Source organism: Ricinus communis, chromosome 5 (genome assembly GCF_019578655.1).
Source record: "Ricinus communis isolate WT05 ecotype wild-type chromosome 5, ASM1957865v1, whole genome shotgun sequence".
Classification (NCBI taxonomy): domain Eukaryota; kingdom Viridiplantae; phylum Streptophyta; class Magnoliopsida; order Malpighiales; family Euphorbiaceae; genus Ricinus; species Ricinus communis.
Window position 1 is genome coordinate 25,205,187 of NC_063260.1, and position 17,459 is coordinate 25,222,645.

The 17,459-nt window shown below is 33.6% G+C and overlaps 4 protein-coding genes and 1 long non-coding RNA gene across 7 annotated transcripts; 2 read left to right on the forward strand and 3 right to left on the reverse strand.

Annotated features, from left to right (window-relative positions):
• Positions 1 to 1,385: 1,385 nt before the first annotated feature.
• Positions 1,386 to 3,052, reverse strand: LOC8266451 (actin-depolymerizing factor). Its single transcript, XM_002509733.4, has 3 exons — positions 2,628 to 3,052; positions 2,103 to 2,368; positions 1,386 to 1,990 (listed from the first exon to the last, which is right to left on the reverse strand). The coding sequence occupies exons 1-3, from the start codon at positions 2,628 to 2,630 to the stop codon at positions 1,840 to 1,842; spliced, it is 420 nt and encodes a 139-aa protein (XP_002509779.1). The 5' UTR covers positions 2,631 to 3,052; the 3' UTR covers positions 1,386 to 1,839.
• A 2,809-nt stretch (positions 3,053 to 5,861) lies between these two features.
• Positions 5,862 to 8,844, forward strand: LOC8266452 (tubulin beta-1 chain). Its single transcript, XM_002509734.4, has 3 exons — positions 5,862 to 6,340; positions 6,852 to 7,121; positions 7,953 to 8,844. Exons 1-3 carry the CDS (start codon positions 5,947 to 5,949, stop codon positions 8,627 to 8,629), a joined length of 1,341 nt encoding a protein of 446 aa, XP_002509780.1. The 5' UTR covers positions 5,862 to 5,946; the 3' UTR covers positions 8,630 to 8,844.
• Positions 8,845 to 9,634: 790 nt separating this feature from the next.
• LOC8266453 (serine racemase) lies at positions 9,635 to 13,003 on the reverse strand. Of its 2 annotated transcripts, none has more exons than XM_048374919.1 (7): positions 12,671 to 13,003; positions 11,632 to 11,808; positions 11,402 to 11,470; positions 11,077 to 11,307; positions 10,576 to 10,649; positions 10,297 to 10,483; positions 9,635 to 10,084 (listed from the first exon to the last, which is right to left on the reverse strand). In XM_048374919.1, exons 2-7 carry the CDS (start codon positions 11,805 to 11,807, stop codon positions 9,820 to 9,822), a joined length of 1,002 nt encoding a protein of 333 aa, XP_048230876.1. In that variant the 5' UTR covers position 11,808; positions 12,671 to 13,003; the 3' UTR covers positions 9,635 to 9,819. The 2 variants fall into 2 exon arrangements, with proteins under 2 accessions (XP_048230876.1, XP_002509781.1); XM_002509735.4 differs by having other exon boundaries at positions 11,402 to 11,488; positions 12,671 to 13,001.
• A 717-nt stretch (positions 13,004 to 13,720) lies between these two features.
• LOC8266454 (probable CoA ligase CCL9) lies at positions 13,721 to 16,697 on the reverse strand. Its single transcript, XM_002509736.4, has 5 exons — positions 16,484 to 16,697; positions 16,156 to 16,359; positions 14,702 to 15,746; positions 14,338 to 14,441; positions 13,721 to 14,219 (listed from the first exon to the last, which is right to left on the reverse strand). The coding sequence occupies exons 1-5, from the start codon at positions 16,544 to 16,546 to the stop codon at positions 14,001 to 14,003; spliced, it is 1,635 nt and encodes a 544-aa protein (XP_002509782.2). The 5' UTR covers positions 16,547 to 16,697; the 3' UTR covers positions 13,721 to 14,000.
• LOC125370189 lies at positions 15,634 to 16,661 on the forward strand. Of its 2 annotated transcripts, none has more exons than XR_007216107.1 (2): positions 15,634 to 15,775; positions 16,106 to 16,661. It is a non-coding gene; the product is annotated as an uncharacterized LOC125370189 (long non-coding RNA). The 2 variants fall into 2 exon arrangements; XR_007216108.1 differs by having other exon boundaries at positions 15,635 to 15,775; positions 16,084 to 16,661.
• Positions 16,698 to 17,459: the final 762 nt, after the last annotated feature.

Sequence of the window (17,459 nt, forward strand, 5' to 3'; positions counted from 1 at the left end):
CATTTTAAGGGTCAATTTGTATTTTGATATTATATTAACAAATTATTTTAATGGAAGGGGAATATATTGAACTAAATTTTAAGGATATCATAGTGTATTATTGAAAAATGAGGAATTGATTTGTGTATTTCACTTAACTTTAGGGGGTTGTAGTAATTTATCCAAATTTTAATCCTAACTTAAGTCAAATATATATTTTTGAAAAAGATATAAGTATAAAAAAGTACCGTGTAGTTTCACTGTTTTATAATTTTTAATATCTAAACTTTTTTCAAACATACACAGGTATGTGGCGACAGATCACAATAAAAAAAATATCTCACCATTAAAAAGTCTTGATTAGTAAGGATTCAACCACATTTACTCTGATCGACTATCATTATCAAGTTGTCTGTGTTTGATAAAATGAGTTTAAAGTTTAACAATTTATAATGTCATTATTTGAAAGTTAAATCACGGTTTAAGATGTTATTGATCTAATAAGATCGATTTAACAGTCAAACAATAATATTTTAAATTATTAAACTCTAAACTCAAATTATCAAATATTAGAAATATAATAATGATGGCTCATTGAAATAAAAATAGCTAAATTATTGTAATTGATACTTTTTAATAGTGAAATATTTATTTATAATAATTTTTTTATCACATACCTCTTCTTATCTCAAAAAATACTATACATTCTAAATTATCAAATAATAAAACTCTTTAAAAAATATGTATTATGCTACTAAAGATTTAGATTAAAATAAAATAGTTATGTAAAAATGATTTATACAATTGTCTATTTGTTACAGTTATTATCATATATATTAACCTGTGAATATATAATAATTATCTAGTATGAACATTTTATTATTGAAATTAAACTGTTTTTAAAATTATGTCTAAATCTCTTTTATTAGTGTAACTTTTTTAACTATGTTGGCCTGATTTCTTAATATATATATATATATAGTTTGGCATGCTCTACTAACTAATTATATTAAAATAGAGTATTTGCAATAATTAGAAAAATCATATTAAGTTAGAATAATTTTTATGGTTACATATTTATTAAATTACAACCATATAATAATAATAATAATAAAATTAGTTTGTAGTAATTTTCAAATTTTAGAACGATTGAAAGCATGCTCAGTAAACTATGTCTGATTAAAAAATGGGTGCCAACAAATCATCCCATTCATGTTAATAAAAAATACATAGCCTAGTCAGTGATTTAATTAAATTTACAAACCAGTAACTCGATTCATTATATATTGAATTTATTTTTAAAAGTTAGTTACTTAATAAGTATACATAGCCTATTTATTTTTTTTTGCAAAGTCTGTTACTTTTATGTAAAGTAATACTAAACGACAGAAACAGCAATTTCAAAATTACAATAAAAATCAGGAATCATAGACCATTTGCCCGTAAATACATAACTATACAAGCAAATAAAATTACACATTGGTTTCTTAAAAAAAATAAACCATTACATCAAACCTATCCCAGCTAAAAAAACAAGGTATATATATATATATATATATATATATATATTTAATATATAAAAATGGAACACATTGCAGTGGGATAACGAAATTAAATTCCTACCCAGAACGTTTAATTTAGCAACAGAAAACAAATTAAGCCCCCTACCCTCACCAAAATCTACAACCAAATCAAGTGATCTCTAATTCATCTTGTTACCGTTTTAGAAATGGCAAGTGATGAAAATAAGCCCTCAAAGCATTAGAGATTGAAAGAAGAGTGCATGCATGGTAGTATATATATATATATATATATTGAGCCATAGCCCAATTAGTACAGGAAAAAGAAACTTGCAGCTGTTTATATAGCTCGAGCTTTAACAATGTCAAAGCTCATCTCACTTGGGTCTGTTGCTTGCAACTCAACCTGAACTCCATCAAGCTCTCTCCTGAATCTGTCCTTTGAACTCGCGTACAACATTTTACTTCTCACTTTTGATGTATCAGGAGACCTGGGATTAATCAAAACCCGACACCCACAAATTAAAAGGAAATTCTTTTCTCAATGAAGATGAATAGCAGATACGGGTGTAAGATTGCATCATTATGGGATGAATGTATTACCAGGCAACGAAGAATATTTTGCTTTTCTGGACATTCTCGTTGGTTGTGAAATCCAAATCATAGACAGCATATCGGCATTCATTGGCTGGCAAACTAGCAGTAAAATCTTCATAACTTTCTTGAGGTTGCCCTAGCTTTTCGACGGTCACTTGCTGAATCTTCTCCTCAATCTTGAACACTATAAACCGGTAGCTTCTTTTCGCTTTTAATTCTAAGAACTTCAGCTTGCACTCATCATTCACAGCCATTCCAGATGAAGAATTCGCCTATTCCATAAACAAAATCAAAAGAACAGAAACAAGAATTTGTTATAACTTTAATATAATTGGATCCTTTTTGTGAACCAGTACACTTCTTTTTCTTTTTTTCTCTCTTTTTGGTTTATAAATGAAATGAAGAAAACTTATATGATTATTAACTTGGCAAATATTGACATAAAATGCAAATAAGAACATCATGTAAAAAATGCTTGTGTATATCATTACGATACACAAAAGATTGTAGAAGAAGGAAACAATAACGTACCATTTTACCAGCAAAAGGAGGATGGGAATTAATTTTGAGATGTGAAAGGAAGAAGGGAGATGAAATTAAGATTTGATGAGAGTTGTAAGAATAAAAAAGAAAAGTAGAGATCCTGGATTTGAGGGCGGACAGACGAATGGTGGGAAATGGTAGAATTTAGTGGAGAAAATGGAGGATGCCATTTGTTGTTTTCGGCTCTAAGATGATTATATCCACTGATTCCAGGTTGTCCTGACCGGTGACTTGCCATTTTCTAAACTTAGGTTCTAATCGAATTTTCCTCGGATTCCACAGCATATTTGTATATATGATGACTTCCTTTTCTTAAAACTGCACTTGGACAAAATTATATTTCTGCAAACATATAACCCATTATGATTCATTATTTAAAGAAATTATATATGAATCATAGACGGGTCTGTTTATTCTAGCCAGTACAGACTGAAAGCTTCCCTTCGCCTAATACGAGACCCAATCTGATAATTACCGAATTCATGTGGTTCACCGGCAAGAGCCAATTCAGATCTTTGTACAATAGGGTTTCTTATTTTAATTTTATATTGATTGATTAGATTTTATTTTATTTTATATGAGACAGAAAGAAAGTGAAAGGTAATCGAAAAGATATTGTGTTGTTCGGATTGGAATATTGAAGGAAAGGGATAATATAACTTAGACATGCATGGATGATGATTAAATAATTATGTCTTAGGAATGACAATGAACGGTTGATCATGAACAAAGTTTGGATAATGTTACCACCAAACTAGATTCTATTTACGATGTCAATCATTAATCATGAACATGAACATAATGATCGGATAATAATTAAGTCAGGTAAATAGAATTAATAATTTATTTGAAACAAAAGAACTTATCTATTTTATTCTGCTGTTATATATATATATATATATACCTTTTAGTCCATCATCACTCTCACTCCAGCCTAAAAATTTTGGCTAGTGAATTTCATATTCAAATCTCACCAAAATAGAAATTATTTCCATAGTTTTCTATTTTTCGTACTAAATGTTATAATGTCCTTAAAAAATTAGAAACAAGAAAATATGAAAAGTTTATGTTTCAAACAACAATATTTTAATGTAAAGTTTCTGAATACATAATAATTACTATGGGAATAGTCTGTTTCGGTTCAAATCATTCTGAAAGTCACTCATCACTTGTTTTTTTAAATATTTAGTGAATTCAGACCCAAAAGATAAAAGTATCAAACTGGCTAGCAAAACTGCAACAAAAGAAAAAAATGTTTTAAAGTCTCAAATTTACCACACCTAAAACACAAATCAGTTTTTCCTCAATAGATAGACATAGGAAGGACCCAACTCAGCAAGGAGTTGAATAAAACTTTTATATTATATTAAGTTTCTCCTATTACTTTATTATTAATTCAATTAATTTTTAAAATATTTTATCCACTTATAAAATTGTATTGATGCGGTTTTAATGTTGATGAATGAAAAAAGAAAGGTAACAAAACACTAATTTAGAATAGGGAGAAACATTCAAAAGTATGTAGATGAGATGATAAAAATATTTTTTAATTTAATTAAAATTTCGAACATAAACTTTGAATATATAGGTGTATTTAAAATTCTTGAGATAGTATCCAATACACTCTAAATTACTAAATAACATATATAATGAAAGAAAAAAAGAGAAAAAGAAGGGTGAGGGTGAGGGTGAGGGTGCTTAGACTTGAAGGTTAGTGAGTGATGGATAAGTAAGTCCTCCCATGATATAACCTTTGCATCGATGTTAGGCTGTCAATGACAAAATTGTTGAACAGCTAGCTAGCTTTGGTTAGGTCACCCTTCTTCTCCAAATCTCTAATGGGGACGGCTATGCACTCATCACTGCTTAACTTGCAAGCTTTCACACGCAGCATAGAGATAGCGATTGTGATATAATTATTATATAACTGAGTGAGCATCAAACTGGTAGCTTCGGATTCACAAAACCCATCATCAATGTGCCTTCTGAATATTCTTTCATTCATCACTACCCATCATATCATAGCCATGAATCTCACTAAACGTAACACCTCATTAATTTGTTCAATACTGAAAATGACATCTTCATTTGTAAGGGAGAAGGGAGTGTCACAATGTTAAGCACATGACACTGCAACTACAACACATATACTTTACTAGTGACATGTAAAATCTTAAGAAACCAATTATAGATGCAAATATTCGCATTTAAAGACACTAAAACATGTCCCTATATGATTATGTTTTAGAGACAAACATGCAAGAGACATTAATAGATGGACTATCACTTATCATTTATTGAAAAATTGAAACCATTAACTCGATCATTCATTTATAAATCACTAAAATTTTCTATCTTCAATTCTACTTTATTTTCTTTTTCTTTTTTCTTTCTCTCTTCCATTGTTCATCTTCTTTATTGCAAAGCATTAGAATATAGATGATACATAAAGGATTGTTTTCTAATGTCATAATTTTTTAATACCTTTTTTTTCATATGACATTTAGTTTATATTGCATAGCTTGTGAGAGACAGTAAAAGAATTACCAAAGCAAGATATCAGTCATGACCATGTGTAGTTTTTCATTTGTTACTATTAATTAATGAAGATTTACTACTTTGTATTCAAACTTAGCCTATTGCTAGAAAAAAAAAATCAAATACTTTTAATTTTGGTAAATTTATCAAAAAAAAACAAAAAACAAAAGTCTTACCAATTTTAACAATGTCAACATAAGTTAGCGTATTAGTACATATATTGTATATAACACACATCGCTATTTATTAAAAAAAAACTAATATATATTTAAAATGAAAATAATAAATATATAGTCTTTTGCAATTTTTATCTTAAAAATATGTTGATTATACAAGCTTAGAAATTATTTTTCTTATATACATAAATATTAAATTTGCTCATACGATTTAATAAAAAAATTAAGTCTTCCATCCTGAGATAATAACAAAAGTAAAAATACTGCTTTAATATGTATATACCCTATTGTTACACAGAGAATAGACAAAATGTTCATCAACGCTTTTATGTGGCAACCAATAGCCTCTCGCCAAGTGACCAACTACACAAACTCAAAAATACATTCACCACCACCCAACAATACCTAATTTCAAATATTTCAATTTCCCACTGCAAACCAAACGTCCGTGGAAACACCTAACGGAAACCGTCACGTCCCACCTCTTTCCCTTTATAAACACTCCGTCTTTTCATTTCACTCACTTAAATTTGACAACACTTTCCCTTCCAAAAAATTTTACTTCTCTTTCCCGAAAAGCAAAAGAAAAGAAAATGAGAGAAATTCTCCACGTTCAGGGAGGCCAATGCGGCAACCAAATCGGAGCTAAGTTCTGGGAAGTGGTGTGTGCCGAGCACGGAATCGACTCAACGGGTCGGTACCATGGCGATACGGATCTTCAACTGGAGCGGGTCAATGTGTATTACAACGAGGCAAGCTGTGGTAGATTTGTGCCACGTGCAGTACTGATGGATCTGGAACCGGGTACGATGGATAGTGTTAGATCCGGGCCCTATGGACAGATATTTAGACCCGACAATTTTGTATTCGGGCAATCGGGTGCCGGTAACAATTGGGCGAAAGGGCATTATACTGAAGGTGCTGAGTTGATTGATTCTGTTCTTGATGTTGTTAGGAAAGAAGCTGAGAACTGTGACTGCTTGCAAGGTAAGTTTTTGTTTTGTTTTCCTGGTTAATTACTTAAACACACTTTACGTTTACTATGTTGTATACTATAGTCCTTGTGTTTCAAAATTAGCGCTTTCAGTCCTTTTAGTATTCATTACTTCTTAAGTTCTTGCTGTATTAGAGACTAAAGTGCAATGAAGTTTACTGTTTTAGCGATTAAATTGTGATTAAAGTTTAAATGTTAGTAAATAAAGTATAATGACAATTTTGTATTTTAATAAGCAAGGATAAAAAATTTACAGTATGTTTTCATAAGAAAAATTAACGTGTTAATATATATATATATATATATATATATATATATATATAAGAGGGTTATATCAGGGATCTGAATTCAGAACTTTTCCCATAGCAGGAATCAAATCATATATCACAAATATTATAGGTATTTTCGTGATTAACCATCTTTTGCCTTTTCAGTTTTCTGTTTGTTTGTAGTGAAAGTCGGGGAAATTAGGAAGTTTGTAATAATTGCTGTGCTTGTTTGCAGGGTTTCAGGTATGTCATTCACTGGGAGGAGGAACTGGCTCAGGAATGGGGACACTATTGATATCAAAGATGAGAGAAGAGTATCCAGATAGAATGATGCTAACATTCTCAGTATTTCCATCACCAAAAGTGTCAGATACAGTTGTTGAGCCATATAATGCTACTTTATCTGTTCACCAGCTTGTTGAGAACGCAGATGAGTGTATGGTTCTTGATAATGAAGCTCTTTATGATATCTGCTTCCGTACTCTCAAGCTCACCACTCCCAGTTGTAAGCCCTTTATCCTTTCTTTCTTTATGCCCTTTTCTTTTTGATATGATAAGTATACTTTGTTTGGTCAACAGAGAAGTTAATGCCGTATTGATTGGTTCTAGAATTAAGTGAATATAGAGTTTGATTATATTTATGCATTTGGAGGCTGTGCAATTTTGGATTAAATATCCCTTTTGGTAATCTAAATGGGGAATCAAGCTATTAAAAATTAAAATCATTTATCTTTGGGTATATGGTGTTTTGTGTATTTTTGTTTTTGAGGTTTTAGATAACTTGGAGTTTACCCCCTCTTGAGAATCGATTTTCTGTTGGCAACAATTATATAATATTTTATCTGGAAGTGTGAATATATCGTTCTATGCTCATGGTGGGAGTAAATACATGGTCAGCTTTATTTGTGTGATTTGGGGTGGACCGCTTGAGCCACATGGTCTTTTAAGATTCTTTTCTTGTTCTTAATGCACAAACCCAGTTGCAGTTGCACATGGGCATCATTTGCCAAGAAAGGGATATCAGATTAGTTGCGCAGGGATTGCTATTTCTAGTAACTTTACATGGAAGCTCCAATCATACAGATGCCCGTTTGTTATACTCATGGTCCATCACCTACTTGCTGTAAATGGATACAAGCGACTGTCATGATTATCTTGCCATTTATTTGATACGTTATGCTTATAAACAACATTTAAGAAGAAATTTAATAAGAAAATTATATTTTACCTTGTGATGCTAATGAGATTTGCAATTTAATACAGAATGCAAATTTGACCTACATTATAAATGCATTTACTTGTTAAGGCAACTAACTTTTTTTTTTTTTTTTATCAGTTGGGGATTTGAATCACCTGATTTCTGCCACCATGAGTGGTGTTACATGCTGTCTTCGATTCCCTGGTCAGCTCAACTCAGACCTTCGCAAGCTTGCTGTGAACCTCATCCCATTCCCCAGGCTTCACTTTTTCATGGTTGGCTTTGCACCCCTCACATCCCGTGGTTCTCAGCAGTACCGTGCCCTCACTGTACCAGAGCTCACCCAGCAAATGTGGGATGCCAAGAACATGATGTGCGCTGCTGATCCTCGCCATGGTAGATATCTCACAGCATCAGCCATGTTCCGCGGCAAAATGAGCACAAAGGAAGTTGATGAGCAGATGATCAATGTCCAAAACAAGAATTCATCCTACTTCGTTGAATGGATACCCAACAATGTCAAGTCCACTGTTTGTGACATCCCTCCAACAGGCTTGAAGATGGCTTCTACTTTCATTGGCAACTCCACATCAATCCAAGAGATGTTCAGAAGGGTCAGTGAGCAGTTCACTGCCATGTTCCGCAGGAAAGCTTTCTTGCATTGGTATACTGGAGAAGGCATGGATGAGATGGAATTCACAGAGGCTGAGAGCAACATGAATGATTTGGTGTCAGAATACCAGCAGTACCAGGATGCAACTGCAGATGAGGAAGGAGAGTACGAGGATGAAGAGGAATATGAAGAAGAAGCCTAAAAGTATATCTTCCTTGGTTTGCGTATAGATTACTTTCTGCTGTACTTGTTTTTGGCTTTGCTTTTTTACTGTATGTTTCTTGTCCTGCAGTATTGCATTGTCCATTTCACCTTTCATGTCGTTGTATCCACCAATTAACAAAGCACTGGATTAAACTGGTAGTCTCATATTAATGATCCTCCGTTGGAAGTTTTATTGAAATTCTCTTTCCTTCATGCTATTGTATAATTCTGCTTCTGTTGTAATTGATATTTATTATATTCTGCTTCCTGTTTTGTTTCTACTAAAACATTCCTGATGGAGTCCTACTACTCCTGCATCATGTGAATAGCTGCCCGGAACTAGAATCCACAGTTTGGAGGGATCCAAGTCGAAATATATTAAGGGGAAAAAGAGTTTTAAGTTGAAATAGAAGGAGCCAAATTAAATATGATAAAAGTTGGGAGTCTAACGCAAACTTTTCTTGTGAAGCTCTTCTCTTGATCGTTAATTACTAGTGCTTAAAATGGCGTAATCAAATTTAACCTACAACTATTCACGTTCGATAGCTAGTTCAGGTCTAACTGAAGGACACTTGCACATGCTATTTAAAACTTGACAGAAGTTGAAAGCTACTTTAAACTTAAATTCGGAATGACTTTACTAGAATATTGAGTACATAAAATAAAACCACTGTTTAAATCGCAAAATTCCCGAGCTACGATGGGGACTGGGGTGGGAGGGAGATGACAAATGATCCCATAGTTCTCACCATCATCAACACAACATTGATTTTTGACTGAATTTAATCAAATCTAAACCAACTTAATGAACATAAATTATAAATTAGATTTAGATCAATAAATCCTAATTGGTCGAGTTTTACTAAATTGGACCTTTGTTTACTTGTTAAAAGAATTTCATTTTTATATCAAACTAAGCTCGGAATAACTCATTCTTTGACTAAAGTTGTTTGCAATCTGATAATATTTCAGAGGATATGTGGGTGGCCGGGTGCTAATCTGATAAAAAATTTCTTGAGCGTCAAAGGAATTATATCTAATGTAAGAAGATGCCAATTACAGCAAAAATGTTATATCAGAAAAGACAAGTGCATGCTAACCAAAATGAAGACCTAAGATTACTGATTTATGCCATATGCAAAATAGAGATTAACAGTATTTCTCTTTAATCAATTAAGTATCAATAGACTAACAACCAGTTTGATTTAACTTTCTGAATGAATCCCAAATGACACCAAGATCAACATTACCTCCTGAAAGTATGATGCCTATGTTGCTGCAATCCTTCCAATTGGGATTTTTCTGGAAACTATCAGATAAAATAGCTGCAAGGCCAATGACTCCACTCGGTTCAATGGCAACTTTCAGAATCTCATAACAGAGTTTCATTGCTTCTACAATCTCATTATCCTCAAGGGTTATAACATCATCTACAAGATCGCGTACCACTGGCCTGCTCCATATTTATGAATTGTAAGAAATCTAAGGCATGTCATTTACAAAAACTTAAAACCTATTAACAATAAAAGGTACATTGGCAACCTAGAAAGGAAGAAAAACTAGTACGCAAGCATGCTTCATATAAGTCGGACAAACATAGTAAATTATTGAGAAACCAAAAATGCATTCTCAGTGGAAATTAGAGAAACAAATGGCAGAGTTTACCATGTCAGACTTCCAAGAGAAGCTCGGAGCCCATCAGCGATAGTGTTGGTTTCAGGCAAGGTTATAATCTCACCAGCTGCTTTTGATTGAGCTGCATCATTAGCTCCCTTAGGTTCAGCAGCCAAAATTCGAATAGAGGGGTTGATCGACTTAGCAGCCAATGCCACCCCTGATATTAAACCGCCTCCTATAATTTATTCACTACAGCTAGTCAAAAATTATAAACAATAATAAAAATAGATAAAATATGAACAATAAATTAAAATTTAAGTAGCATACCACTTATAGGAACTATAATAGTGTCAATTTGCGGGGCTTGTTCCAGAAGCTCTAGTGATATGGTACCCTGCCCACTGCAAAGATAATGAAACAGTTCATGGTTCACACTATATGTACATTCATAGTATGCCAAGTTTGCAGCTTGATATGCAATCGACTCTTTTCATAATAGAAGTGCTTATAGCCACTTTACTCCACAAGACTCGGAGGCATAGCTAAAAGGTAGCTTTATATGAAGCTCTGACCAGTTTTTCTCGGTACGAACAGGCACAGGAGCCAGGAGTGTGGCAATGTTATAAGAAACCACGGCACAAAATTCTTTACCTATAACTTGTTTACTTACTCTTGACGATAACACAAAATGAGAAGAACCTGCCGCATCCTAAATTTCTATTGACGAAGGCGCATCAGACATAACGAGCAAATAAGTATCATATTTTGTTCAAGGTTTAGATTTAGAACAGATACAGAACAATTAAAATAAAAGTAAGATATATGTACCTTATAATGCGCCTATCATTATAAGGATGAATAAGAACTGCTCCAGTTTCTTGCACTACCTTGGTTGCAACGCTCTCCCTCGAGTGCAGAGAAGGCTCACTCCATATAACTTGACCACCATAGCGTATGACATTCTCAACTTTGCATCTTGGAGCAGTTTTTGGTACAACTATATATGCTGGTATTCCCCTTAATTTTGCAGCCAAAGACAATGCTGCAGCATGGTTGCCACTATTTGTGGAGGATGTAACCAAGAAATTCTCAGATAAGCAGTTCGAGAGTATGGAATATGGACAGTAAAGCACATATATAACTTGGACTAGACCTGCTGTGTGTTACAACTCCTTTGGCTGTCTGATCATCATCGAGGGAAAAGATAGCATTGCAAGCCCCCCTGAATTTGAATGCTCCACTATTAAGGGGCAAGAGAAAAAAAGGTCTTTACTTTTGTAGAAATTTAATATAAAAAGCATGACAAATACAAATACCAAATATCAACATATTAACATCTAAAACTTAAGGCATCAACTATTTACCAATTAATTAGATTCTCACCCCTTTTGAAAACATTCACATTTAAAGAATAGCTTCCTTCCAGACAGAGCATTTAGAGATTCTGAGGAAAGGACTGGTGTTTTGTGAATAAATGGGTTAATGCGCGCATGTGCTTCTCTTATGGAGGAGATATCTGCAGCATATTTCTCTGTGCTTATTCGGCTCCTTGTTTCCATCCTTTTTCAGTGACAATACCAGTTTAAGTTAATTACATTGTTACTCAATGGAAAATAAATAAAACAATTTTTTTTTTTTATACAAAAACAAAACAACTTTAGTTGCCTGTGATATATATGAACCAGCAGATCATTCTATTTCAGGATTTTCCAACACAGTTTCTTGTTGGCTGGATAAAATACTAGAAAAGAGAAAAAGATGTCTATACTGGGAATTTCAGCAATTCTATTATTAAGTTACAAGATTGTTTTATCAATGGATACAAGAGTGCAATAAATGCGTATGCACATATACTCTATCCACAATAGGTTTACCTATGGCATCCCCAAGAACCCTCACCATCCAAAATTCCTTTCTTTGGCAATATGTACAATTGCTAACAAATGTATATCAGCAACTTTTCCATGCATTCGAAACCTTTAATTTTTATTACCATGATTGTCTTAAGAGGTTTATGCATTCTAACTGAAAGAGATCAACTTTCAAGAACTTAGAACACCATTAACTCAAGCTAAAAGAGCAAGTACTTGATGTGCACTACAATCTTTTGAGAGGGAGTTTTGGCATAGCTTTATCTGATAGCTATGCACAAAAGCCAAGATGATAACACGACTCCTCATTGAGAAAGCTAAGAACCGAAGCTTTTTTTCAAAAGTTGCATTTGGTTTCTTAAATTATGGGCACAGCATAATTTATAAATTGGGCTTAACTGTTAAATTGCGCTTAACGTATCAAAAGCTGCTATACTTCACTTGTAATTGACGCCAAAATTGTTGAAAGTAATGAAAACTAATTCATAAAGAAGATAAAGACACATATCAGAAGCTTGAAAAGAAACAAAAAAAATTGAATCAAGACTTACACTTTGAAGATGTGATTACCACAAAGTATGGTACTTTCTTGCAGTAGCTTTACTAGCTGCGATAAAATGGTTAACCAAAGAGATGGAGGAGACCGGGAACAAGGACATTTACGATGAAGTCTTGTAAGCTAGAAGGCTGGAGTGCGACATCGCCGTTTAGAAGTTCAGGTTCCCAATCGACGATGATTTTGTTCTTTTCTTTTTCAGTATTATGTCGTTTAAGATGGGGGGGAGAACGTTTACATGTCGTTTGCCAATGTTGTTTGTTAGGAACAAAGTAGTTGTCCGTGGTATCAATACCCGCCCAACCCGTCCCAAAAATTTGAGTTCGTGCATATGAAAGTGATATATAATTATATGTATTCATGAATTATATGTTTATGAATAAGAAACATTAAAATTATATAAAATGTAAGTGAGTATTGATAAAAAAAATTTAAAAATAAATTCGACATATCGCTATTTAAATAAATCAAATAAAATTATTTGATTATAAATTTTAAAAAATATTATATAAAGATATTATAAGATCATTATCTGAGTAATTATAATTATTTTCTAAGACTTAATTCTGTCTGATGTAAGTTATTCAAAGATCGTAAAAGGAAATTGAGACCTTCTTGTTGAATTATTTTCTTTGCTAAATAAGATGGTTAGCACAACACTCTGAAAAAAACATATTTGCTGCTTGCTGTTGCTCTCTGTCCCATGACTGCCAAGTCTGGTTGCTGCGGATGGGATTTAAGAAGTACTGCTTGATTTTTAATGTCAAAGTAAAATATTTTTTAGAAAAAATGGAAGCTGTGAGGCAGGTCAAGAAGGCCAGCTGATGAAAAAGATACATAAGTCAAGTTGAAACATTAGTCCAAAGTTGAAGGAGTCATACCTTCCAATTCCATGTAAATCACCATAAGCCTTTTTAAGTGTCCACGCAAACTAACTAACAGCAATTTTTGAGCTGTTACATTATCAATTTTGAAAATATTGAAATTGAGAATTGGTCCAACATCTGTTACAGATATGACTTCAGACTCGAGAAACAAATGTAAGTACAGAGAAACTTCATTGTATAATTTTGACTTGGTATCATTTAAATACAAGAACTTTACTGACATCTGCATTCGACAAATAGTCAGCCAAAAAGAATCTTGTTGCTGATATGTATATGTTATGCACAAATGAATGTTTAAGTAGTACCTATAAGTAAATCCCTCATGAGGAGGATAGTAAGCAATACAACTCGGAAATAGAAAGCTAATCCTGTCTAGTCATAAGCATAACCAATGACCCAGAACGTAGGAGCCTATGATGAGTATTGAACTATATCTGCTTAAGCTCCAAATTTTGGAACTTTGGCAGTAGAGATTTGAGAAAGAAAATGCTCTGCCACAATCCTTCGCTGAATTTTCCCAGTAGCTGTTTTTGGGAGATAATCAGTGATGAAAACCTTCTTTGGAACCTTGAAACTAGCAAGATTTTTCTTGCAGTAACGAAGAACATCAGCCTCGTCAGTATCCGAATCTTCCCTTGGAATTATGGCACAGTTTATCTGCAAGTTCACAAAAAAGAAAATGATATTTATAGTTTAAATCAGAAGTACAAAAATGTTACATAAAGGCAAAAGGGTTTTTGCTTAAGTGGAAGGAATGGTTTGTCTCTATTCTCACCTCTTCGCCATATTTGTCATCTGGTACCCCAAATGCAACTGCTTGAGCAACATCAGGATGAGATAGAAGTACTGCATCAACTTCAATTGGTGATATCTTCTCCCCTGTAAATATTATAAGCAACAACAAATTTAGCAAACAGAAGCCCCTGGACCGGACTAGTAAATAATTATGCTATAGTGCTATAGTTACCTATATTTAGACAACCTAATTTTACTTGTGATAAATTATTACGACAATGAATCCAACAAAGTAATCAGAGTTGGCAAACTATCTTTAGCATTACTCTTCAGCAAAATCCACCAATGGATTAAGCACAGTGTTTCACAATCAAAAAATCAAGATTAATAGTTAAAACACATACCTCCACGGTTAATAAGCTCCTTAATCCGACCCACTAAATGCAAGTATCCATCTGAGTCAAAGAAACCGACATCACCAGTATGAAACCACCCGAATTGAAATGCTGATTTATTAGCTTCAGGATTATTCTTATACCCTTTAGTCACATTTGCTCCTCTTATACACACCTCCCCACTAACACCAACCGGTTGCACAACCCCATTCTCATCCAAAACCGCCATTTCTTGCCCGACGGGTCGCCCAACCGACCCGGCTTTATGTCCACCGTCTTCCGGTAACGGGTTAGAAGCCATTAAGTGAGAAGCCTCGGTCATTGCATAAGCCTCCAAAACTGGGGCCCCAAAAGCCTCCTCAAGCCGAGCCAATATAGCCGGTGCCAAAGACGCGCTGCAGCTCCTGATAAACCTCAGCTTAGGGTAAGCCGGCTCAGGATTGCTAACGTGGCGGTCAAGTATAATTTGATGAATAGTAGGGACTGCTGTGTACCACGTGGCTTTACATGTATTCATGTCTGACCAAAATGTTGAAGCCGAGAATCTTCCAGCGGCTGGAAGAGTGACAGCAGCTCCAGAGACTAGAGAGCTGAGTAAGCCAGCTAGTAAGCCATGAACATGAAATAAAGGTAAAACTAAAACTGTTGCGTCAGACTCGCTGAGTCTATATACAGACTTTATGTTTAAAACAGAGGAAGCTAAGTTAAGCTGAGTCAAAGGCACGCCTTTTGGGCGGCTTGTGGTGCCAGACGTGTGAAGAAAGAGCGCCACGTCAGATGATTCGTTAATGAGTTCAGTTACCGAGTTATCATCAAGATTTATGGCGTTTGAGAGGGATATTGTTTTGGTTTCTATATGGAGCGTGGCGGTTACGTGAGGGATATTTAGCTTAGAAGCAGAGGTTTGAGCTGATTGGATGCCTTCTTGTGATGTAATGAGAAGCTTTGATTCTGAGTCGGAGAGGTAAAACTCGAATTCCTCGGCTGTGTAGGCCGGATTTAGCGGGGCGGCAATGGCTCGGCAACGAATTACGGCTAAGAACATTATCACATACTGCCAATATCAAAAAAGAAAATCACTATGTGAGTACAAGCTTTGATTCTGTTTGAATAAATGTGTTTTTTCTCTAAATTGTGTTTTCTTGTTTGTTATATCATTGATAAAATTAGAGTTCTTTACCGAACAAGCTTTGAGATTGTCACGGAAAAAAAAATCAAAAGAAGTGTTCCTTTTGTTTTCCTATTTTCTTGCGTTGCTCTTTGCTCTGTCACTTAGAAATGGAAGTAAAAAAGAAAAAATTGTTTCTTAAAAAAAGATAAGGAAAAGAAACCTTTATGATCGCTTTTGAGGATTTTGAACTTATAAAAAAAGAACTTGGTTTGTAATTCAGCATTTTCTGGTCACACAAACAGTACAATGTATTAAAAGAAAAAAGAAGAGAATGAACGAGAAAGTAAAATACCTCAACGGTGTTGGGAAAAGTGAGAGCGACGACATGGCCAGGAGAGACACCGGAAGCGACAAGGAGAGAAGCGGCATGATCAATGAGGTGTTGTAATTGAGAATGAGTCAGATCGAGTTTTCGAGAAACATGAATGGCACGATTATTTGGGAATTCAGCAGCAGATTTCTTTAACAAACCAGTTAAGGTAAGGGTTTCCATTTTCTGAAAATATATGTTAATTTTATATCAGAAAAGAAATAGAAACAAATAATAGATGTAGTCAAGAAATAAATAAAAGAGAGAAAGAAGATGTGAATAAGAATGGTGCGGAGAAGAAGAAGCGTACACGAGGAGGCTTTATAGTTCGGGAGCAGGGGGAGGTTATAGCTGGGAAGGTGAGAAGGAACATGTTCGCTATAACTGAAGGGTCAGTTTAAGCGTGTGTTCGCCTTTGGACTTCGAGATTTCTTCTGCGTTCCATGAACATACATATCCATCAATCACCTACCCTTCTTTTCTTTTCTTCTTCTGCACCCTTCATTTATCACTTTCTTTCTCTTAGGTACGTTTGGGTCGAGCGTTTTTTAAATTTAATCATAATTTATACAATCAAAATTCATAAGATTTTACATAAAAACAATAAGTTTTTATTTAAAATATAATACAAATAATTCATAATTTTTGTCAAAACGACAGAATTTTTATAAAAAAAAAAAAAAGATTTTAATAAATGAAAAATCTCTTAGAATTTATAAATTTAAACCATAATTTGTTTGTCAAAAGATTAAATTTAAGCTAAATTTATATACTTTACAAAATTTCTCATCCAATTATTTTAATTGAATCGGTGATCCCATGCTTTCATTGGAAATCAATAATAGACCTTTTCTTTTTCTCGTTTTGTAACTGCCAAGTTTATTTGGACTATTAAAAACGGTGCGTCTAAACGTATTAACACTTGAGACCATTTTGTAATAGATGTTGAAATACAAATCTACTAAAGAAAATATATTATATAGAAAAAAATTTGACTTTTCAACTACTAATCACTGTTTCTCTGCTTAATACTTCTCTTGCCGCATCCATTCTATAAACGAACTATCAAATTCATTTTCATCTGAAACCATTGCCAGTTACGCAAATTAACACTTAAACAAGAAATGGAATAAGCGATGCAATTTTCAAAAGCCAAATCTGAGTTAGTTACGCGGAGATTTGTTGAGATCAAAAAATCAAAATTCACCACTGTAATCAACCATACTACTAATAATCTGTAATTAGACAAAAAAAAAAAAAGAGAGAGAAGTATGCAGATCCTCTCT

Coding starts and splice junctions, on each gene's coding strand:
- LOC8266453 (XM_002509735.4), bottom strand. CDS start 11,807: ATGGAAACAAGGAGCCGAATAAGCACAGAGAAATATGCTGCAGATATC. Junction 11,489..11,631: donor TGTGAATGTTTTCAAAAGGG/GTGAGAATCTAA, acceptor GCCCCTTAATAG/TGGAGCATTCAAATTCAGGG. Junction 10,085..10,296: donor TCTCTTGGAAGTCTGACATG/GTAAACTCTGCC, acceptor AATATGGAGCAG/GCCAGTGGTACGCGATCTTG.
- LOC8266454 (XM_002509736.4), bottom strand. CDS start 16,546: ATGTTCCTTCTCACCTTCCCAGCTATAACCTCCCCCTGCTCCCGAACT. Junction 14,442..14,701: donor GGAGCTTATTAACCGTGGAG/GTATGTGTTTTA, acceptor TAATATTTACAG/GGGAGAAGATATCACCAATT. Junction 14,220..14,337: donor ATGACAAATATGGCGAAGAG/GTGAGAATAGAG, acceptor GTGAACTTGCAG/ATAAACTGTGCCATAATTCC.
- LOC8266452 (XM_002509734.4), top strand. CDS start 5,947: ATGAGAGAAATTCTCCACGTTCAGGGAGGCCAATGCGGCAACCAAATC. Junction 6,341..6,851: donor GAACTGTGACTGCTTGCAAG/GTAAGTTTTTGT, acceptor GCTTGTTTGCAG/GGTTTCAGGTATGTCATTCA. Junction 7,122..7,952: donor CAAGCTCACCACTCCCAGTT/GTAAGCCCTTTA, acceptor TTTTTTTATCAG/TTGGGGATTTGAATCACCTG.
- LOC8266451 (XM_002509733.4), bottom strand. Junction 1,991..2,102: donor AAAATATTCTTCGTTGCCTG/GTAATACATTCA, acceptor GATTAATCCCAG/GTCTCCTGATACATCAAAAG.